The sequence below is a fragment of the Oryctolagus cuniculus genome, chromosome 8, assembly GCF_051225735.1.
Source record: "Oryctolagus cuniculus isolate XC-2025 breed Fujian yellow rabbit chromosome 8, ASM5122573v1, whole genome shotgun sequence".
Taxonomy (NCBI): domain Eukaryota; kingdom Metazoa; phylum Chordata; class Mammalia; order Lagomorpha; family Leporidae; genus Oryctolagus; species Oryctolagus cuniculus.
Genome location: NC_142874.1, coordinates 112,475,585 through 112,499,132, shown reverse-complemented (window position 1 = coordinate 112,499,132; position 23,548 = coordinate 112,475,585). Strand labels below are relative to the sequence as shown.

General features: G+C 42.3%; 1 protein-coding gene across 34 annotated transcripts in view; it reads right to left on the bottom strand.

The window, feature by feature from the left end:
* Positions 1-4,633: 4,633 nt before the first annotated feature.
* Positions 4,634-23,548, bottom strand: part of LIN54 (lin-54 DREAM MuvB core complex component) — a 105,934-nt gene continuing 87,019 nt past the window's right edge. For all 34 annotated transcript variants that reach the window (XM_051819626.3, XM_070047953.2, XM_070047949.2 and 31 more), the window contains 7 exons: positions 23,306-23,503; positions 21,083-21,174; positions 19,754-19,825; positions 18,668-18,770; positions 18,371-18,508; positions 11,320-11,522; positions 4,634-6,920 (listed from right to left, as the gene is read on the bottom strand). In XM_051819626.3, coding sequence (XP_051675586.1) covers positions 6,719-6,920; positions 11,320-11,522; positions 18,371-18,508; positions 18,668-18,770; positions 19,754-19,825; positions 21,083-21,174; positions 23,306-23,503 — 1,008 coding nt within the window. In that variant the 3' untranslated portion in view covers positions 4,634-6,718. The remainder of the gene's footprint in view (positions 6,921-11,319; positions 11,523-18,370; positions 18,509-18,667; positions 18,771-19,753; positions 19,826-21,082; positions 21,175-23,305; positions 23,504-23,548) is intronic.

Sequence of the window (23,548 nt, the reverse complement as noted above, 5' to 3'; positions counted from 1 at the left end):
TGGGACTAGAACCAGCATCCATACGGGATGCCAGCTTCTCAGGCAGAGGATTAACCTGCACCACAGCGCCAGCCCGCTGGCTCCATTTCTGATTTCAGCTTCTTGCTAACATATACCTTGGAAGGCAGCAGGTGATGGCTGAGGTGATTAGGTCCCTACCACCCATTTGGAAGCCCTGGATTGAGTTCCAGCCTCCTTGCTTCAGCCTGGCCTGGTCCCACCTGTTGCAGACATTGTGGGGATGAACCAGTGGATAGAAGATCTCTCAAATTTAAAACTCAATTATAAATTATTATATAAACTATATATAAGTATACAATATAAATTATATAGATAATAATAAATAAATAATATGAATAGGTATTTCTCCAAAGGAGATATATAAATGCCACACAGCACATGAAGATATATGTTCAGCATCATTAGCCATTAAGGAACTACAAATCAAAATCATGACGTCACATCACTCCTACGAGGATGGCTATGTTAAAGAAGAAACCTGGGGGAATTGAAACTTTCTCTGTTAGTGAGAATGCAGAATAGTACAGCTTACTTTCCTCAAAAGGTTAGTTACCTATGATCCTGGAATTCTGAAATATAACTCAGAAAAATGGAAACGTGCACACAATTTGTATATGAGCTTCACATTGGCACTATAAATAGCCAAAAAGCAGGGGAGAGAGGGACTAAAGTGTTCACCAACTGATGAATAAGTAGAAATATGCTATATACATAAAATGGGTCATACAGCAAATCTATATTTAACCTTTTAACAAGCCACCCAAACCTGCAAGTGCACCGTTTTGCATTTCAACCAGCAATGTGTAACAGTTCCAGTCGGTCTGCTTCCTTGCCAGCATTTGGTATTGTTAGGTTTTTTTTGGGTTGGTGGTTTTCTTAATTAGCCATTCTAGTGGGTGCGTGGTGCTATTTCACTGTAGCTTTCATTTGCATTTTCCTAATGATAACGATCCTGAGCCCATTCATACACTTATGGTCATCCATTTCTCTTCTCAGGGGAAATGTCCAAGTAGTTTGTCCACATTTTGGAAGGTTGATTGTTTTTATTTTATTTATTTATTTGTTTGAAAGGCAGAATGACAGAGAAGGAGCTTCTTCCATCTGCTGGTTCACTCCCTACATGGCCACAACAGCTAGCTGAAAGCCAGAAATTCCATCAGGGTCTCCCACATGGGTGGCGGGACCCAAGAACCCAAGTACTTGGGCTATCATCTGCTGCCTCCTAGGTGCACTGGCAGGGAACTGGATGGAGAGTGGAGCAGCTGGGACTCAAACCAGCACTCTGAGATTTGGGAGTCCCAAACAGCAGCTTGACCTGCTGCACCACAGCACTGGCTCCTCGTTGCTTTCTTATTGAGCATTAGTTATACAAAGAGGCTTAAAGTTCCTGTAAAATGTGCATGATGAAAAACTTGTATAGTTTTCCATTTGTTTGCAACAAAATAAACATCTTTTAATTCTGCTTTTCCACAAAAACTTTTTTGAAATTTTTATTTGAAAGGCAAAGAGAGCACCCATCCACTGGCTCACTCCCCAGGTGCCTGCAGTGGCTGGGACGGGGCCAGGCCAAGCCAGGAGATAGGAACTCAGTCCAGGCCTCGCATGTGGTGGCAGAGACCACGGGACCTACATTGCCTGCTTTCTCCCAAGGGGTGCATTCATAGGCAGGCAGAACCAGGAGAGGTGCTGGGACGTCAACCCAGGCACTCCAGTACGGGAAAGAGGCACCTTAACTGCTCTGCCAAAGGCCTCTCCCACTCTCTCCCCTCCACTTTTTGATGTAACCTCTTATTTTCTGAATATAAGCCCATGATCACATGTTGCAAATATTTTCCCTCTGTGGCTTTTTATCTTCTAGTCTTTTGCAGAGCATATCATAATTTTGATAACTATAATTTTCATTTTTTCTTCTTTCAGGGATCATACTTTTTAGTTTATATGAGAAATCTTTGCCTCGTCCAAGGTCTCAGGGATTTTTTTCTAGCTATCTCTGGTAGCTTTAAGTATTGCATTTTTTTTTTGAAAGATTATTTCTTTGAAAGAGTTACACAGAGAGAGAAGAGGCAGAGAGAGAGAGAGGTCTTCCATCCGTTGGTTCACTCCCCAGTTGGCTGCAACGGCCAGAGCTGCGCCAATCCGAAGCCAGGAGCCAGGAGCTTCTTCCGGGTCTCCCATGCGGGTGCAGGGGCCCAAGGACTTGGGCCGTAGCAGAGAGCTGGATCGGCAGTGGAGCAGCCGGGTCTTGAACCAGCACCCATGTGGGATGCCAGCGCTTCAGGCCAGGGTGTTAACTCATTGTGCCACAGCGCCGGCCCCTAAGTATTGCATTTAAGTCATGATGGCTCCATTTTCATTCCACTTTGTGGTATAGTATGATCTGAGGTCCATATTTGTACATATGGATATCCTAACACCCTTCCCCCACTGAGCTACCTTTGTGCCCTTGTCAAAAGTGACCACGTGTACATGCACGTGCATCTGTTTCAGCATGCTGTCTTTATTCCACCGATCTACTGTTTCACCAACACCACAGTCTTGATCATCCTAGCTTTATGTTAAGTCTTGAATTTAGGGGCGTGTCCTCCAACGTAGTTCCTTTTCCAAAAGCATTTTGGTTAGGGGTGTGCATTGTGGCACAGTAAGTTGAGATGCTGCTTTTGATGACTGCGTTTCCTACTGGAGTGTCTGGAATCAAGTCTCGGCTCCAGTTCAGATCCCGCTTCCTGCTAATGCAGCTGGGAGGCGGCAGATGGAGTTCATTGTCCTGACTGCAGCCTGGCCCAACCCCTGCAGTTATGGGCATTTGGGGAGAGAGGAGCAGTGGATGGAAGATGCAACTGTCAATCTGCCTTTCAAATAAAATAAATAAAACTTTGAACAAAAAAAGTCTTGACTATTATGGTTGTCCTTTTTCATACAGATTTTATAATTAACTTGTCAATTCCTATAAAAATTCCTGCTGGAATCTGGACTGGAGTTATATATTGAATCTCTAAGCCAACCTGAGGAAACTGCTATCACTTCCAATCCATGAGCATGGGGTCTCCCTCTTTAGTCTTTTTTGATTATTTTCCATCAATGTTTTCTACTTTTAAGCATATAGATATCATAAATACTTTTGTGAATTTTAAGTTTTCTGTTTAAAGATTTGCTTCTAAATGTTCACTGTTACTATGTAGAAGTATAATTGACTTGCTAAACTCACGTATTAGTTTTAGTGGCTTTCTCCTAGATTTTTTTGGCTTTTCCATCAGATCACTCATCTCTGGGCCTTTTTTTCCTCCCTGCCTGATTGTATCAGCAATACAGTAACCTCAGACACAGTGCTGGATAGAAGTGCATTGTTCCCAGTCTTAAGAGGGAAAACATTCTGTCTTTACCATTAGTATGTAAACTGTAGGCTTGTTTTCTTTTTATAAATGTTTTCAGGTATATAAATATTTTAGTTTGAAGAATTGTTTTTTAGTCATAAATGGGTGTTGACATTTCTATGCACCTTTTGACGGAAAATTTTTGAGATGTCATTCACATAATTCTAAAGCATACTGCTCAGCAGTTTCTCATACATTTGCAAAGTCATTTTCTGCAACTTTTGAAATGATCACTCAGTATTTCTTCTTTTGTACGTTAATACAGTGAATTACACTGGCTTATTTGAATGTTGGGCCAACTTTTATTCCTCTGATAAAGTCCATTCAATCATGATGTATTTTTTTATATACTGCCAGATTCCATTTAGTAGTATAATAAATTAGTTCCATTAATATCCTTGTGATCTTATAACAAACATTACTATGAATACACTTACTGTTTCTGAACAGAATCTAAGAATGGCTTAAATGCTCCCACAAAATTTACCATTTAGGAAAATTTTAATTAAAAAAATTCTGTATAGTTTTCCTCATAACATCAATTGGATCAAATAAAGCTACATATTACTCTACAGATGATAAGACGTGTATGATGAACACACACACACATACACACAGGCCTTAAGTAACTTACATAATAGAGAATGACTCCAATAGTACAGAAGTTGGCGAACTGGCTTCCCCCCGCTTTGAGTGGCTGCTCTGGAATTCCAATATAAAGTTGTTAAGGTAGGGCTGAGGACCTGGTTTGAAGCTCTCTAATTACATAACAGGTAATCATTTTCTTAACTATTTATGTTACAGAGTAATAAAAATAGAAAAATTTTCTAATGGTATTTTTATTTGCATTTTACATAAGATTGAGAATATGTCAGTTGTCCAATACCCAAAAATGTGGAAGCCAAAACAGTATGCCCCCTGCCCTCCCCAGATCACTGTGCCGCTGTTACTACTAAGGTTCGATTTTCCAGAGCGCAGAGGTGAGATCCACAGGCTGCTTTTACTTCTTCATAGAGGAGGGAATAAAGAAAGGTGGTCTTTGTGACACAAGAAAGTGGATGGAGTTTCTGCATGTAAAGTGGAGAAAATATATACTCTCATTTCAAAGCAATTTAATCAGGCAAAATTTCAGTTGTTTTCAAAAGTAATGTCAAATTTACTTGAGAATTAGATAATATGAAAGGGTTCTTGTATGTGGTTAAATGTGGTGTATTTAAACTGAAGAAAAAATGCAAAACTTCTTTTTTTACAGAATAGTATAAATGTTTATTTTTCTGTATGATTTTTCTTCACTGTCCTGTTTTTTACAATATAGAAAAGTGTATTCTTTGAATAGCTCTAGTAAATATAAATTTAATTTTTCTACTTTGGGGTGTAAATAGAGCTAAAAAATTATATACCCAACCCTCCCCAAAAAGTCTTTTAAAATTGTTGAGTTAATGTGGCTATTAATCTTGTTCAGCAATTTGATGCAAATGCCTAAATACAAAAAGTCATTTAGTAAGTACTACCCAGGAAGGAAAAAAGGCTTAATACTTAAGATAGCTTCTTCTCGAAAATCAGAAAAACTAGTAGCATTTGATTGCACCTTCAAATTTTTACAAGCAAAACATTCTCAAGCAATGCCATCATACATAATCTACAAATGGAATTGAAATTCCACAAACACTTTCTGCACACTGTATATAAATACACATCACAACAGGGCAATTAGAATTAACACAGAGTATGTACAAAATGAACAAAATTTAAGTTTAGACCAAAAACTTATTGCAATCTTTTGAAAAATAACTTGATTAGATATTACTTTATTCTCTTACACTAATTTACATTTATACAAATTTTAATTAAACAGACTAGATTGAGGTGCTAAGAATGTTTGCACTATCTACACTTAGAGTTACTGCACTATAATCTTATAAATCCAAATTTCAAAAGGAAGATATTTTAATGAATTAACGGAGTCCTCTTTTGGATTACTTATATCTACTGCCTATATCTTGCATGTTCACAGGAACATATATACACAATACATCCATCTGTAGAGTCCTTGTAGAAGTGTCATAATCACACACTAACAGTTACTGAGGAGTAAGGTACCGAAGGAAATGCCTGAATTCCAACATCTGTTTTCTTGCAGTAAAATCAAGAGTCCTATTACAACAGGCTCCTCAATTCATAGTTTTTGAATTTCTGAAACTGATTTAGGTTATACTGGTGATTCTATGAAAACACGCCCTCAGCGTACTGAATCACTGGCTAACTAACAATGATGTCCTAACTAAACTTCCTTCCAGAGGGAATTTCCCTACAATTTTGAAAGCTTTATCAGGAGGCCGCTTCGGGAAGTCAGCTATGAGTTGGGCAGGGGTTTGAAACAGCTGAACTTCAGTCTACAAAGAGGTATGTGTAGGCGGAAAACCCTCCCCTAAATTCATCTCTTACAGATTCAATATTCTTTATTTCTCCATCTGAGCCAAATTCTATACTTGATAATGATGTGAGGTTCTGTTATACTGTGTAATAAGAATCTACTTACATTAACAAGCACCTTTCATTTTAATAGTACCCAGTAATCACTCAATTTATTATCATTTCAAAAATATACCACCTCTTTGAAAGAAAATGGAGACATCCTACAGTATTTATCTAGAAACACAATGCCCATTCTCTGAGAATTATTTACTGTTCCTTAATGTTTTATATATTTAAAAAAAATAACCTTTATTTTAAAAGTGTGCCTGGGGACTGCTTCCCCTTTTGAGAATCTCAAAGTGACCACAAGATATTATTTGAGAATCTGCCCTAAAAAGCTGATTTTTCTTAAAACAATAGTGCGTTTCTCAACACAGCATGTCATCAGGATACGTTTCATAAGAATTTACGTAGACAGTCTATCTGTATACGCTGTGGATCTAGTACCAAAGAATGACTGGGTAATGCCAATGCTGCTTTGGCTTTTTCTACTGAACAAAGTCATACAACGCCATATATTATAAATTATATTATAGTAATTTATAAATGTTCTTTGTCAATAGAATCAGAAGAATAGAACATCTAATTCTTAGGAAACCCAAGCAAGTTAAAACTCTATAATACAACAAAGAAAAATTCAATTTAGAAGGGGCATAAGGAGATTTAACTAAGATTTAAAATGTACTAATTTCCTCATTAAAATTTCCTCTCTTTCAATATTATAAGTTCAGGTCTCTTAAAACAAGGACTGATTTAAAATACAGTAATTGCTGAACTGTCTTCCAGAGGATCAATGTCCCCGCACCCTCAGTTTGCTGTGCAGTCCCGTGCAGCCGGCTCCCGCGCAGGAGTTAGCAGTTCATGGCACAAGGGTCACTTTTTGCTTTTCCTGCAGAGTTGATGACGCTCATCAGGCATCGTCCGAATTCCTCAAGTATCATCCGTTCCGCTGCGGCCTTTGATTTTCCCTTCTTGTCTGCCTGCTCGGCCTGGGCGAGAAGGCAATTACACGTGGCTTCAGCTACTTCCTTAGTGACAAATGTAAACGGCAACCTGAAGAGATTTTCGAGAGAGAGAAATAGTTGATGACAGTGCTGAGTAAGAACAAAAGTGGGCAACAGTCTTCTTTCATCTCAAACTCTGGTGACACCTGCACAGTGGGTGTCACAATTTGCACAAGGAGCACGAGCACTTTCCAAGGTCGATCTGACTTTATTACTAAGCATATTTTAAGGATATTGTATAGGAAATAGAACATTTATGACTTATTACCTAGACAAGGTTACCTTTAACTAAAAGATGTAATTCTAAGGGTAGACTAAAATTTCTATAACTAAAATCCACCCATGAATTTAAACTTCATGGGTCCATGCTTTGTTTAATGTTGTGTTATTCACTGTTTCCCCAGCGCCTAGAATAGAGCCAGGCCATGAATATTTGCCGAATGAATAATTAATATTGGATCCTGGAAGCCTTTCTCCCACAACACTGAAAACAAAAAACAAAACCCCTCATATTTTTTTTTTAAGATTTAATTATTTACTTGAAATCAGAGATCCTCTGTATATAAAGATAATTAAAAAAGAATCTTAATGAAGAATGGGATGGGATAGGGAGTAGGAGATGGGTGGTTATGGGGGGAAAAACCGCTATAATCCAAAAGTTGTACTTTGGAAATTTATATTTATTAAATAAAAGTTTTCTAAAAAAAAAGAAAAAAGGGAAAAAAGAAAGTTACACAGAGAGAGAAGGAGAGGCAGAGACACAGAGAGAGGTCTTCCATCAACTGGTTTACTCCCTAATTGGCCACAATTGCCATAGCTGTGCCGATCCGAAGCCAGGAGCCAGGAGCTTCCTCTGTGTTTCCCACGCGGGTGCAGGGGCCCAAGGTCTGGTGCCATCTTCCGCTGCTTTCCCAGGCCACAGCAGAGAGCTGGACAGGAAGTGGAGCAGCCGGAACTCAAACCGGTGCCCAATGGGATGCTGGCACTGCAGGATGCTTTACCTGCTACGCCATAGTACTGGCCCCCATCATGTTGTTTGTAAAAAAATAAACAGAAAAGGGCTGGTTGGCTATACTGGAGCCAGGCCAAGCCTTAAAGCCTGAAAGAGGTTAAATCAGGAAAACTAACCTAACCACAACCTCAAGAACCTGTTTGTGAGCAATCACTGACAGAAGCAAGCTCAATGCTAAATAAAGGCAGCTGGAATCCAGGCCATTATAACGAGGGGGTAACTGAGGATTCAGGCTACCTACCATACAGCTGTAGGGAAATCTTTAACATGCAGAGCAGCACTTTAAATTAGAAAACATTGTAACAGCTATAATTCATTTTATAACAATGTTCATATTATATCATTGCATAATTATTATCGCTGCATAATAAAAATGATTATAATAAATCATTTGGAAACTATAGAAAAGTAAAAGGAAAGGAAAATAAGTTGGGGCCAGTGCTGTGGCGCAGCAGATTAAAGCCCCGACCTGCATCACCGGCATTCTATATGGGCATTGGTTCGAGTTGTGGCTGCTCCACTTCCGATCCAGCTCTCTGCTAATGTGTCTGGGAAAGCAGTAGAAGACGACCCAAGTCTTTAGGCCCCAGCACCCACATGGAAGACCCAGAAGAAGCTCCTGGCTCCTGGCTTTTGATCAGCTGAACTTTAGCCGTTGCAGCCATTTGGAGAGTGAACCAGCAGATGGAAGACCTCTCTCTGTCTCTCTCTCTGCCTTTGCCTCCCTGTAACTCTGCCTTTCAAATAAATAAATAAATCTTTAAAAAAAAAAAAGATAATGACATGCTATGAAAAACAATAATTCAAGGGTTTTGTCATTCAAAACAAAAGCTTAACCTACTAGAATACTTAGTTTTTACACACTTTTGATTATCCCAAATAATTTTGAGTTCTCACAACATAGCATGAACATTTTCCCCAAGTTGAGACATTAATTATAAATATTTTTATTAGCAATTTTTAATTCTTTCAATATTTGTCATATTTTACTGTAGCTCTATCTATAGTCTCCACATGGAGGTGAGATTTAATAATCTAAAGGATTATTAAAGACCAGAAAGGATTCCACCTAACTGACGTATCCACCCTTTTCCACTTTATTCAGTAGAGTACCACTTGCTGATATTAAGTTGTAAGTGATCTTTAGAAATACTATCTGAAACATTTTCTACCCCCAACAAAATCCTTACTTAACCACTAAAATTTTTTCTAATATGGATCCAAGTGCAAATTACAAACTACATTGCATCAGGCTGACAATACTGGGAACAGAAATGATCACCAGGAAAGGGCTTTTTTTTTTTTTTTTTAAGATTTATTTATTTGAAAGAGAGAGAGAGAGTCTTCTATCCAATGACTCACTCCTCAAATGGCATGCAATGATCACAGCTGGGCAGATCTGGAGCCATGAGCCAGGAGCTTTGTCCGGGTCTCCCATTTGGGTGTAGGGGCCCAAGCACTTGGGCCACCCTCCACTGCTTCCCCAGGTGCATTAGCAGAGAACGGGATCAGAAATGGAACAGCTGGGACTCGAACCAGCACTCATATGGGATGCCGGTGCTGCAGGCTGTATGCACTAAGCCACAGTGGTGGTCTTGAAAGGGCTATTTTAAGAATAAGAAAACTGAGGCCCAGGAAGATGAAGTGTTTAATTCACAAACTACTAGAGGCAAAGGCAGTATGAAACTCAGGTCTGCCTGACTTCAAGGGTTACACAGGTCTCACTAGGTCTCTGTTTTTCTCTGCCTTTCAAATAAAATGGAAATAAATACATTTAAAGGTCAAGCTTTTTTACTCCAGAGCTCAGCAGTCTAGAGAAAAATAAAATAAAGGACTATGATATTATACAGTGCTGGGTGGTCCAACTACTAGGGAAAGTACTCCAAGAACCAGAAAAGGCAAGAGAAGGTAAGAAAATGCAAAAATGTGAACCATTATGCCATCAGGTATTAAAAAGCTGGCTTTCTTGGGGGCAGTGCTGTGGTCCAGTAGGTTATGCCTCCACCTGCAGTGCCAGCATCCCATATGGGCGCCGATTCTAGTCCCGGCTGCTCCTCTCCAATCTAGCTCTCAGCTTTGGCCTGGGAAAGCAGAAGAAGCTGGCCCAAGTCCTTGGGCCCCTGAACCAGTGTGGGAGACCCGGAAGAAGCTCCTGGCTCCTGGCTTCGGATCAGCCCAGCTCCAGCCTTCACGGCCATTTGGGAAGTGAACCAGCAGATGGAAGACCTTTCTGTCTCTCCCTCTCACTGTCTGTAACTCTACCTCTCAAATATGTAAATAAAATCTTTACCAAAAAAAAAAAAAAAAACACCTAGGTTTTCTTATGGATTTCTCTACAGATGTGCATGTTTATTTGAAAGGCTAAGCAACAGAAGGAGAGAGGGGGAGAGGCAGGGAGGGAGAGAAGGAGAAAGAGAGAGAGTAAGAGAGAGACTCTCCCATCTGCTGGTTTACTCACCAAATGAGCCCAACAGCTTGGCAACAGCCAGGTCTGGGACAGACCAAAGCCGGCAGCCAGAAACTCCACCTGTGTCTCCCACATGAGTGGCTGGGGCCCAAGTACTTGGGCCATCCTCTGCAGCCTCTCCAGGCACATTAGCAGGAAGCTGGATTGGAAGCTGGATAGGACTGAAACCAGCACTCCCACATAGTGCCCATGTCATAGGCAGTGGCTTAGCCTGCTGTGCTACAACACTGACCCTGGGAAGGTTCTCCACCCCCCCACATAAATCTTTTATTTAATGAGTATGAATTCATAAGTACAGCTTTAGGAATATAGTGATTCTTCCCACCATACCTGCTCTCTCAGCCCAACTCCCACCCCACCTCCTCCTCCCTCTCGCATTCCCAGTCCCATTCTCCATGAAGATTCATTCTTAATTAACTTTATACACAGAAGACCAACTCTATACTAAGTAAAGATTTCAACAATGTGCACAACACACACACACACACACGAAACTGAGACCAAGTTTTACAGTTAACTCTCATAATACAACTCATTGAGTACAAAAGTCCTGCATGGGAAGTAAGTACACAGTGACCACTGTTGTTAATTTAACAATTAACACTTATGTATGACATCAGTGATCACCCAAGGCTCTTGACACGAGCTGCCAAGGCTATAGAAGCCTTTTGAATCCATAATCTCCATCACCCTGGAAAGTTCTTCATCTTAGTAGGGAAAAATCCAATTAAATTAAGCATGGCAAACTAAAGCATTACCACGCATTTTAGAATTACACAGTCTGACAGTGGTTTTCCTGTTACCTTTAAATTCCCTGACAACAAGTAACTAACAGTGGAAAGAAAATGTAAACCACAAGTTTACAACAACCAAAAATATGAACTCAAATTTGCCCAAAAAAAGGAAACTTTTCCAAAACTGAATATTTGAGAGATCCTATAAGAGAAACAAATATTGGCTTAGACTTACTTCCCTCCTCCACTGTTCAAAGTAGGTGCTGGCCTAGTGAGCAAGTCCGAAATTTGGGAGGACAACTTGGTCTTCGCTGCCGTTTGCTGCTGCACCCGGACTTCAGCTGCATCCGCCAAGTGCATCAGTGTCTTTCTTTCCGGGCTTTCTTCAAAATTCTTACAGCCAATACATTTGCATATTGAGGAACACATTATTTTTGCCTAGAAATTTATAAAATAAAGTTTCCATAAGCAAATAAAAAAGTTGCTGCAAGTACATTTCACAATCAAATGAACAGCTTAAGAGTATTTCAAAAGTTCACATAGAAAACTGGAAAGTAAGTTTATTCTACAGTAAAATTATTCTTTGTGAAGTAGCCTCAAAAACAGCAGTATCTGGTCAACCGGCATAAGATTCGATGGAAGTAGCTCTTACTGACAAACTAAATGGGCGACTATGCACATGAAGAGGTCAACCTCTCTGAAGTGGAGGGCTGGCTGAACAGTGTTTATGCTTGAGTCCTCCCATGTGACCTTCTCCCCCCCAGCAATTAGATTTTTCTTCCTGGTATGAATAACATGTATTTCATAAAGAATATGATTGATATAGTATTAAAAATAGGGGTTACTCAAAATCCAACCATCTTGATCAAATCAACATTAATATATTGGTGACCCCCCCCAATTACATAAATATACACATAACTTCCTATTAAAGGCATTTCACAGATGCTTTTTTTTTTTTTTTTTTTTTTGACAGGCAGAGTGGACAGTGAGAGAGACACAGAGAGAAAGGTCTTCCTTTGCCGTTGGTTCACCTTCCAATGGCCTCACTGATCTGATGGCAGGAGCCAGGTACTTATCCTGGTCTCCCATGGGGTGCAGGGCCCAAGCACTTGGGCCATCCTCCACTGCACTCCCTGGCCACAGCAGAGAGCTGGCCTGGAAGAGGGGCAACCGGGAAAGAATCCGGCGCCCCGACCAGGACTAGAACCCGGTGCGCCAGCGCTGCAAGGAGGAGGATTAGCCTAGTGAGCCGCGGTGCCGGCCCACAGATGCTATTTTGATTATGGTTACTTTCCTTCCGGAATTCTCTCCCCAGACTCCCCAAATTCACATTAAAGCAGTCTTTCCTTCCATGTAAAAATACATAAAATGGAAGTATATTCATACATAGACCGTCTATACATATACTAACAGAGAATTCTTTTCATTGTTTTAATTAGTTTCACAAAATCACATGCCAACTTTTCTGCATCTTGCTCTTCTTACAGTACAACTCTTGGAAATCTTTCCCTCGAAATCATTTGTCAGGGCCTGAATTCATTCTACCTGATGCTTGGGTGTCAAGGCCTGGAAGATGTGCCACATTTCATTGGGCACTGATTGCCTGATCGATGGGTATTTGTTTCCAGTTCCTGGGCACCTACCATAAACAAGGTATAGAATGATTTATGTTTTTATTTCTCCAAGCAAGATTTCTAGAATTAGATTCACTCACCCAAAGGTATATGTATTCTAATATTAAAAAATGTGGCTAAGTTGCTTTTCCCAAAGGCTGTGACACCTCACTTCTCATTAGCAATGGATAAAAGGAAGCCTTTCCTACATTCCCTCCCACAATGGCTATTATAGCTCTTGATAATATTTTCCAATCAGATTAATCTACATTTCCCTGACCCATAGTGACTCTGAGTATCTCTCATCAGCTGCATTTCCTTCAGTGAGTTCAAGTCAATTTAAATTAACAAAATGACTGTCCGTGCTCTCTGTACTGCCTAGCAACAGAAAAGTACTACATTATGAGCAAATTTACTCTGTTCCTTTTTAATAATATACCATAAAATCCACTTCCCAAAGGAATAAATGGATATTCATTTGAGTTAACTGGGTACCATGAGCCAGTCTAGGAATCTAACTAAAGCAACTTTTAATAAGCATCTTCTGCTGAAGACAGAAACTTTCTCACCTCAAGGTGGAGGAGACGTACTAATCATACTCATTTGGATCACGTTTTCTGTTTTGTTTTTCTTTCTAAGATTTATTTATTTGAAAGGCAGAGTTACACCAGGAGCCTGGAACCTCTTCCAGTTCACCCACATCAGTGCAGGGGCCCAGGGACTTGGGCCATCTTCTGATCGGAAGTGGAGCAGCCGCTACACTCAGTGCCAGCCGCTACACTTGAACCACTACACGACAGTGCCAACCCCTGGATTGTTTCAAAACCATAAGAACCATACTCATAATGTCTACCAGGAGCTCAGGAGGGAGAAGTTATAATGACAAGGCATCCACTGAGCTTTGCTAACACAGCTTCTCCTGAAGATAAAGGACAAAGAAACCCAGAGAGGAAAAAGGTCACAAGAAAAGATACAGGGGTCAGTGACGTGGCGTAGTGGGTTAAGCTGCTGCTTATGACACCAGCATCCAACACCAGAGTGCTGCTTTGAGTCCTGATGCTCTGCTTCCAAGCTAGCTTCTTGTTAAAGCTCCTGGGAATAGCCGGCGCCGTGGCTCAATAGGCTAATCCTCCACCTTGCGGCGCCGGCACACCGGGTTCTAGTCCCGGTTGGGGCGCTGGATTCTGTCCCGGTTGCCCCTCTTCCAGGCCAGCTCTCTGCTATGGCCAGGGAGTGCAGTGGAGGATGGCCCAGGTGCTTGGGCCCTGCACCCCATGGGAGACCAGGAAAAGCACCTGGATCCTGGCTCCTGCCAGGATCAGCGCGGTGAGCCGGCTGCAGCGGCGGCCATTGGAGGGTGAACCAACGGCAAAGGAAGACCTTTCTCTCTCTGTCTCTCTCTCTCACTGTCCACTCTGCCTGTCAAAAAAAAAAAAAAAAAAAAAAAAAAAAGCTCCTGGGAAGGCAGCAGAAGATGGCCCAAGTATTTGGGTCCCCGCCATGCATGTAGGACACCTGGGTGGTGTTCTTGGCTCCTGACTTTGGCCTGGCCAGACATGGCTATTGCAGGCATTTGGGAAGTGCATGAAAGATGGACCTCCATCTCTTCCTGTCTTCTCTCTCTCCCCACATTATTCTGCCTTGCAAATAATAATAAATAAATATTACCAAAAGAGAGACACAACCATTTAAATAATGTGGACAGCCACCTATCCAATCAACAAAGCTGAAGGCATGTGAAAAGAACATGAATGTGTAGTCAATTGAAAACCAACTGGACCAAAAACACAACTCAACTGAAGACCCAGGTGTCAAAATAACAGTAACTGGGCTGGTGCCGTGGCTCACTAGGCTAATCCTCCGCCTGCAGCACCAGCACTCCGGGGTTCTAGTCCCGGCTGGGGTGCTGGTTCTGTCCCGGTTGCTCCTCTTCCAGTCCAGCTCTCTGCTGTGGCCTGGGAGGCAGTGGAGGATCGCCCAGGTCCTTTGGCCCTGCACCCGCATGGGAGACCAGGAGGAAGCACCTGGCTCCTGGCTTCGGATTGGTACAGCGCGCCGGCCATGGCGGCCATTTTGGGGGTGAACTAATGGAAGGAAGACCTTTCTCTCTGTCCCTCTCTCTCTCTCACTAACTCTGCCTGTCAAAAACAAACAAACAAAAAAACACAGTAACTGGATACAAGCTGTCAGATATTGCAGCTAAGTCTTTGTGAGCCACTTAGTTATTCATAGTTTTGTATATATTTCAGCTTTCCCCACTTTTTGAGTCATGACTTTTGGAATGACCAATTACTTCTAGACATTGTATCCCTCTATGACACAATTTCCACTAGAATAGATATGGGCAAGTTTTTCTCTTTGAACACTACCTTTTCTACTTCTATTAATTCACAAATTTGTTAACCAATTCAATGATTAGTTCATATGTTTGAATTTCATATGCCCACCATGCCACTGATTGTTCAATGCCATATATATGAAGGGGCGGTTTTGACTTTCTCACTCAGCTTTTTACCAATTTCCATTTTTTCCTTTTTGTGGATTTGAGAGCTTACCAAACGAATTGCTTACATGTTAATTCTTATATATATTCATGACAACCTTTGTATGGTATGGTCTATAAACACGAGCCAACATTGATCATGTATCCAAATGGAAGAGTCAAAACATTCCAACACTGGATGAGAACTGGACTGCTGGACTTTTGCGATGTTATTTTTAAGACTTTCAAAAATAATCCTGACTTTATAGAAATTTCATTCCTATTAATGTTTTTTTTTTTTTTTTTGACAGGCAGAGTGGACAGTGAGAGAGAGAGACAGAGAGAGAAAGGTCTTCCTTTGCCGTTGGTTCACCCTCCAATGGCCGCCGCTGCAGCTGGCGCACCGCGCTGATCCTGGCAGGAGCCAGGATCCAGGTGCTTTTCCTGGTCTCCCATGGGGTGCAGGGCCCAAGCACCTGGGCCATCCTCCACTGCACTCCCTGGCCATAGCAGAGAGCTGGCCTGGAAGAGGGGCAACCGGGACAGAATCCGGCGCCCCAACCGGGACTAGAACCCGGTGTGCCGGCGCCGCAAGGTGGAGGATTAGCCTATTGAGCCACGGCGCCGGCTTCATTCCTATTAATGTTAACAAGATGTTATTCTACTATATTATTTTACTTCTGAAGTATAATATTTGACCTTTTACACAGATAAATTAGAGAAGAATTCATAACACAGAAAATACAGCACATGAAACCTTTAGCATGACACGTGCTATTTGGGGAGAGGGTGTGGAACCACATGACGTGCTCCTGAAGCAGGGAAACCTGACCAAGGGAGCATGCAGTCACTGGTGGAGTCACTTTCCAAGTGGAAGCCTAGGCTTTTTGCCAAAACTACAGGGAAAAAAAAAAGCCTCCCATGAAGAAATAAATTCACAAGAATGAAAATATAATGAGAGGAGAGGAGCCAGCTGTGGGAATGACTCAACTCAGAAGACTGTCAGTAGAGTTTGCAGCGTACCAAGAAGCCAGTTATGGTAACCTAAGGTTTATATCAGGCATTAAGCTTTGCAAATAAAAATGCAAAATCAGATAGCACATTTTCTGAAACATGAAGGGGATGATTTACATAGCATCTGTTAAAGTCGAGTTTTTCATTTTTTTGTAAGATTTGTTTATTTATTTGAAAGAGTTACAGAAAGAGAAGAGGAGAGGGAGAGGGAGAGGGAGGGAGAGAGATCTTCTATCCACTGGTTCATTCCCCGGATGGTTGCAACGGGCTGGGTCTGGGCCAGGCTGAAGCCAGGAGCCAGGAGCTTCTTTGGGTCTCCCACAAGAGGCCCAAACACTTGAGCCACCTTCCTCTGCTTTCCCAGGATCTTAGAAGGACATGAACCAGCATCCAAATGGGATGCCAGCAATGCAGGCAATGGCTGTACCTGCTACACCACAATGCCAGCCCCATTTTTATTATTGTTATTATTTTATTTATTTGAAAGACAGAGTTACAGAGAGAAGTAGAAAGATAGAGAGAGAGAGGTCTTCCATCCACTAGCTCACTCCCCAAATGGTTGCAACGGCCAGAGCTTGAGCGATCTGAAGCCAGGAGCCAGGAGTTTCTTCTGGGTCTCCCATGTGGGTGCAGGGGCCCAAGGACTTGGGCCATCCTCTGCTGCTTTCCCAGGTGCATTAACGGGGAGCTGGAATTGGAAGTGGAGCAGCTGGGACTCGAACTGGTGCCCACAAGGGATGCCAGCGCTGAAGCTAGGGCTTTAACCTGGTGCCACAGCACCAGCCCCACCAGCCCCACTTTAAAAATATTTATTTATTTGAAAGGCAGAGCAACCAAGAGAAGGAGGAAGGACAAGAGACAGAGCCAGAGACAGAGGTCTTCCATATGTTAGTTCACTTTGCAAATGGTCCCAATAGCCAGGGCTGGGCCAGGCTAAAGCCAGGAGTCAGGAACTCCACCTGGGCTGCCCATGTTGGGGGTAGGGGCCCCAGTATTTGGGTCATCATCTGCTGCCTTCCCAGGCACATTAGCAGGGAGCTGGACTGGAAGTGGAGCAGCAGAGACTTGAACTGGTGCTTATAAGGGATGCCAGCATCACAAGCAGTGGCTTAACCCACTGTGCTGTACCACTGGCCTCTCAAAGCAGAGTTCATCTCTTCCAGAAAAGATGCCTGGCCCATAAAAAACAAACAAACAAAAAAAACAAAAAACAAAAAACAGTCAGCTGTAAGGGACACTAAAATAGGGAAGTGGATGCAATCACCTCACAGTGACCAGTAACCAATGAATCAATAATCTGTACTTATCTTTGCCTATTGTTTTGCTCACAAAGCAAACTTAACACTGTTTAGTTTAACTTCCCACAGAATAGTATTTTTTTAAAAAAAGATTTATTTATTTTTAAGGTCAGAGTTACACAGAGAGAGGAGAGGCAGATAAAGAGAGAGAGAAAGTCTTCTATCTGCTGGTTCACTCCCCAGTTGGCAGCAATGGCTGGAGCAGAGCCAATCCGAGGCCAAGAGCCAGGAGCTTCTGCAGGTGCAGGGGCCCAAGGACTTGGGCCATCCTCCACTGCTTTCCCAGGCCATAGCAGAGAGCTGGATTGGAAATGGAGCAGCTGGGACTCGAACTGGTGCCCATATAGGATGCCGGCACTGTAGGCAGTGGCCTTACCCGCTACACCACAGTGCCAGCCCCAGAACGGTATTCTTTAAGGAGGCACTCCTGGCCTTTTGGTTTAAGATAACCATTACTTTTAGCACTACCCTATGGAATGGAGGCTAGCTTGTATGCAAGTACCTCCTAGAAGTCTGTGCAGAGCAGTAGGGAACACTCGCCCTCAGCTGAGGACCAATGTTGCAGGGTCCAATCCACTTTGAAGTTAATACTTTTATTGAAAATCAATATACTGGTGCTCTGATTTGCAACTTGCCAGGTATAATGACCAAGAAGTTCTGAACTGGTAACCAGCTGGTCCCAAGCCATGGGACCTCTGCGGCCTGCCTGGGAGGCTAGGAGACCTTCCTCATGCAAGGACCCCTGGGCCAAGTGGGCACATGTTCAGACTGTAGGAGCAAGATGATTTCCTAATTTGCAAGCAGACTGTTGTAGTATGTCTTTATAAAACAGCTTTCAAAAGATTGTTAGATCATTTTCCCCAGCCAGCATCTCACCTCATAGCATTCACAGTAGTTTTTAAGACATCCCGATCGCTTGCAATTACATCCTTTGCTATGACGTCGATCTGATTCTCCCTCCTTTCCTTTCCCGATCTTAGGCTTGAAGGCTTCTGGATTTCTGTCCAGGCATGCCTATCAAAACAGATCAAATAGCAACTGAACTTGAAGCACAGAATATTACATTTAAACATTACAAAGGGAATTAATATTTTTCCTTATAAAACAATTGCATTCTTCAAAAAACAAGTGAAACTAGAGATTCCTTTTAGATGAAATTTAAAAAAAAATCACCTTTATTGCTTTTTGTCTTTCATTTTCATGTTCCAAATTATTATAACAATTAGTACAATTGCAGTTGTTGCAAAATTCACCGTTTGCAAAGCAATCACAATATCTGAAAGGTAAAAATCAGTATAAGGTTAACAGTCATTAAACAAAACCAGTAGTTACCTGATGACATAAGTATGCATATATAATGCATGTATTTTGTAGACATAGTATATATGTGGTAAAACATTTAGAAACTATAGTCAGGTCCACCTAGTTACAGAGTTAATACATACTGTCAATGACACAGTAAGGCTTAAAATTTAAGTCACCAACTAGAATGTTGGCCTAGAAACTGAATCCAACCAATAATAGTTGTCAACACAAGAGCTGTGTGATTTTCTGTGGTCCCAAAGTAAGTTATTCCAAAATCCTGAAGAAAGAAAAATACCGGTTATGGACCTGCTCACTTGAGCGAAGTAGTGCTTCTCCGGATCCTAGGCCCCCTGTGAGAGCAACTGCTCCATATCTGATCCTTTAGTTTAGTGAAAATAAGCAAATTAATCATCCAAAGCCTTTCAAAATTCCCCAGGGGGTGAGCATATATCTTAGGCATTAAGACAGGGCTAGGGTGTCCCTGTCCCATCAGCGTCCTGGAGTCAAGGCCCAGCTCTGCTCCTGACTCCAGCGCTCTGCTCACGCACACCTTAGGAGGCAGCGGTGATGGCTGCAAAGGTTGGGCCCGCCCCATCCACTGTGTTAACTCCCAGTTCCTAGCTTTGTAAATTAAAGAACAAAACCAAAAATTACCCTCACCTGGGATTCTGAATACAAAGGCCAGAGATCAACTCAGACTTATTATGAAGAACAGAAATGTCATCTGTCTCATGCTCCTGTGTCCCTGATCCCCACACCAGCGGCTCATGCGAAGACTCTAAGACTTTTTTCCAAATGACAGGATATTTTCCCACTGCCTTCTGTGCTCCAGCATTCACTCGGATGTTCACTTAAATGACTTAGACTTATGAAACCAGTTTGCTAAGAAGTTTTAGTTAGCTTTCATTTATTTTTAAGAGTACTTCCAGTTATATCAAATGAGCAAACACTTACAATTTCAAGCACAGGGATTTTGTACAATTACACGGTTTTCTGGGCCGACTTGCAGACTCTGATGGGATTATGCTGTACAGAACAGAACGAAGACACACGTTTTCATCAATTAAAGTGTCTACTTAAAATTGAAAAGTCTCTAAACCGTAATTCTTCCTAAAATAAATCTGTGACACACATTCATCTCTAATAAAAATTTGCCATGTATTTCATGTCCACTAAGTTCAAAGGCAAGTTGTAAGATGAAAAGAGAGGTGAAGAACCAAGATCTGGAATAGCTTTAAAAAAACAAAGGGGTAAGTTATTAATAGGTGACAAAGAACACTCCACATACTCTTGTGAGACCTGAGCCTGGATCAAGGTGTAACTATTTTTAATTAGGCCTCCATCTTGTAACTTGGGCCTGACCAGGTCCTGAACCCTAAGCCAGAAGCTCCTAAAAGTAAATAAATGAACTCCCCTTGCAATAAACTCCCCTAGCAACAGCCGATTAGCAGATAACAGAGAAATACCTAGAGTTCCTGGTGTCTTCTCAGGGCCAATAAGGTCATTAACAGCTTCCTGAGACCCTGCAGTTGGGCACGTACACCCCAGCAGCTTGGACCCTATGCCTCGGCCAATCAATTCAAAAGGCATCAACCCCAAAGCCATCCAGCCACCTTTAGTAGGTCCGTTCCCGCCACTGGATGCACGAATCAATTCTAAGAGATGTCCTTGGAATTTCCCGCGGGATGAGATGATTTGCTAAATGGTACCATGATGTATAGAATGTCTCTGAAAACCCTATAAAAACCCTGTTCACTGAAGGGTCGGGCTCTCAATTCAGACCCGCTGCATCGGTGTTGACTGAGAGTCCAGGCCCGGACCTGCAATAAAGCTCTCGTGTGCTTTACAGCGGTATCGGCTCCTTGGTGGTCTTTGGGGATGACTGAACTAACTGGGCATAACACTCTTCCTTCTGAGAAAAAAGTTCAAGCTTCCTTAAAACTCTCAGGGTTCAATGATAAGAAGTAGTTAAGGTAAAGAGGTACACAGACAAACTGGAGGTGGGGGTACGGCCTGGTGCCATGTAATTAACTAAGCACTGCATCCAAACTGGTATTGCTAAGGCAGCAATTAGCAGATTAACAAACAACAGCAACCAAAACCCAAGGACCTAACATAACGATTTACAAACAGCATCCTCATGGTAAAACGCTACTCAGAATGAACAATAAAAATGTGGTACAGCTGATGAATCTGCCACAGGGCACTGAGAGCTGGGTGATTATTTAAGTCTGCATTTAAGCCGATTCAACAACTTCATTTAGATATTTTCAAAATACTCACCCATTGAACGGGAGCCTTGCCTGGGTCTGCACACCAGATGTGCCAGTGAAGTTCGAGTTGCTTGCTATAGACACATAGGAAGACTGCTGGAGCTACAGGTAAAGGAAGGTGACTTTAGACCATATTTGCAAAAACAGGCTATCCTCTCAGATATAATCACCAGGAAGAAGCCCAAATTCAGCTACTAACATAGGAAAAGCATAATGGAGAATTTCATACAAACACTTGCCTGTGGAGTTCTCTTAAAGACCCTCACCAATTCTAGAGGTGAAAATAATGTGAGTATCTGACAGTACTATGTGGTACAAATACAAGAAATTATTTCCTGGAGAAGTATGTCAGAAACTCTCGATGAAAGCCCTCAAAGTATTGCAATGCTTGTATTGGCTAGACCAATGCAATGTGCCTATTTGCAAATAAAATAGATACTACACTGATTGTCCCCTTACATTTCTTTTTTTTTTTTTTTTAAAGATTTATTTATTTATTTATTTGAGAGTCAGAGTTACACAGAGAAGCAGAGGCAGAGAGAGAGAGAGATAGAGAGAGGTCATCCATCTGCTGTCACTCCCCAGATGGCCGCAACAGCCAGAGCTGTGTCGATCTGAAGCCAGGAGCCAGGAGCTTCTTTCACGTCTCTCACACAGGTGCAGAGGCCCAAGGACTTGGGCCATCCTCTAATGCTTTCCCAGGCCATAGCAGTGAGCTGGATCGGAAATGGAGCAGCCGGGGCTCAAACCTGTGACCGTATGGGGTGCCAGCATGGCAGGCGGCAGTTTAACCTGCTACACCACAGCGCTGCTCCCCCCTACATTTCAAATCATAGAGAATGCATAATATTTTCTACTGATTTCTAAACTTTAGAAATGTCAATGATAAAAATATGGAATCATTATTCATCAGTAGCCACATTTCTCCAAAGTGCATTTCAGTATACACGTTAAGTTTCTGTTTCTCTCTCTCTCTCTCTTTTTTTTTTTTTTTTTTTTTTTGACAGGCAGAGTGGATAGTGAGAGAGAGAGAGAGAAAGGTCTTCCTTTTGCCGTTGGTTCACCCTCCAATGGCTGCCACAGCTAGCGCGCTGCGGCCGGCACACCGCGCTGATCCGAAGGCAGGAGCCAGGTGCTTCTCCTGGTCTCCCATGGGGTGCAGGGCCCAAGCACTTGGGCCATCCTCCACTGCACTCCCTGGCCACAGCAGAGAGCTGGCCTGGAAGAGGGGCAACCGGGACAGAATCCGGCGCCCCGACCGGGACTAGAACCCGGTGTGCCGGCGCCGCTAGGAGGAGGATTAGTCTATGGAGCCGCGGCGCCAGCTCTCTCATTTGTTTTTAAAATATTTGTTTATTTGAAAGGCAGAGTTACAGAGAGAAGGGGGAAAGAGAGACAGAAAGAGACAGACAAAAAGATAGCCTCCATCCACTGGTTCACTCCCCAAATTAGCTGCAACGGCTCAGGCTGGGCTGACCAAAGCCATGAGCTTCTTCCACGTCTCCTATGTAAGTGCAGGGGCCCAAGCACTTGGGCCATCTTCTGCTGCTTTTCCAGGCAGCTTAGCAGAGAGCTGGATCAGAAGCACAGCAACTGGGATATGAATGAACCAGTGTCCATATGGGATGCCAGTGTCATAGGTGGCAATTTAACTCACTGCACCACAACACCAGCTCGTTTCTCTTATAATCTGGGTCGATCAATTCAATGCTTTAGATCACGGTGCTAATTTGCCTGCATGCATGAGACTTCCATGTGCTTCATGGAAGCAGCACCCCCATCCCAAGCCAGCCAGCTAGTACCTGACTTTCCTCCTAAAGACAACCAGATGAAAGGCTCAGATCAGAAAGCAAGTCACCCACAAATGCATCTCACGGCTTATCTTCCAGGCAATGTCAGAGCCATCGTATTTGTGTCTTTATGATAGAAATTCTTAAAAATTCATTTGGGCTCTGCTGAAATAATTTCAGTGTTATTTTTTCTCCTATCTATACAATATTACCCTCATCAAGCTGTTCTTAGGTCCCAACTATCTTACTCCTGTATCTGACTTGTATCATATATTTCTAAGTGCAGAAGACACACAGAAATAAACCCAGAAGTTTTGGCTGACATTTTCAGATTTTGAAAACAGCATTTTAATACTGAGTTAAGCTTTAGAACGTGATAGTGCTAGACATCTGAGACTCAGTTCTCCTTGCTGACACACAGTGGCTTCATTTTTCCCGCATACCTGAGTAACGTACTGAGCTGGAAGCACTGCATAGCCCACGTTCCCTGTCCCTGGAGCTGGTGCCAGCACAGTGCCTGGTGGCAGGTTGGTGAGGTTGGGTTGGATCTGTGGCAGTGGTGTGGCAGGCATGATTAACCGCTGCTGGGGCTGGCTAGTAGTCACTATTTGTGAACTTGGATTGATTGGCTTGGGGACGACCTAAAAATAAGGGAAACATCAATAATAATACCGTATTTTTACAGC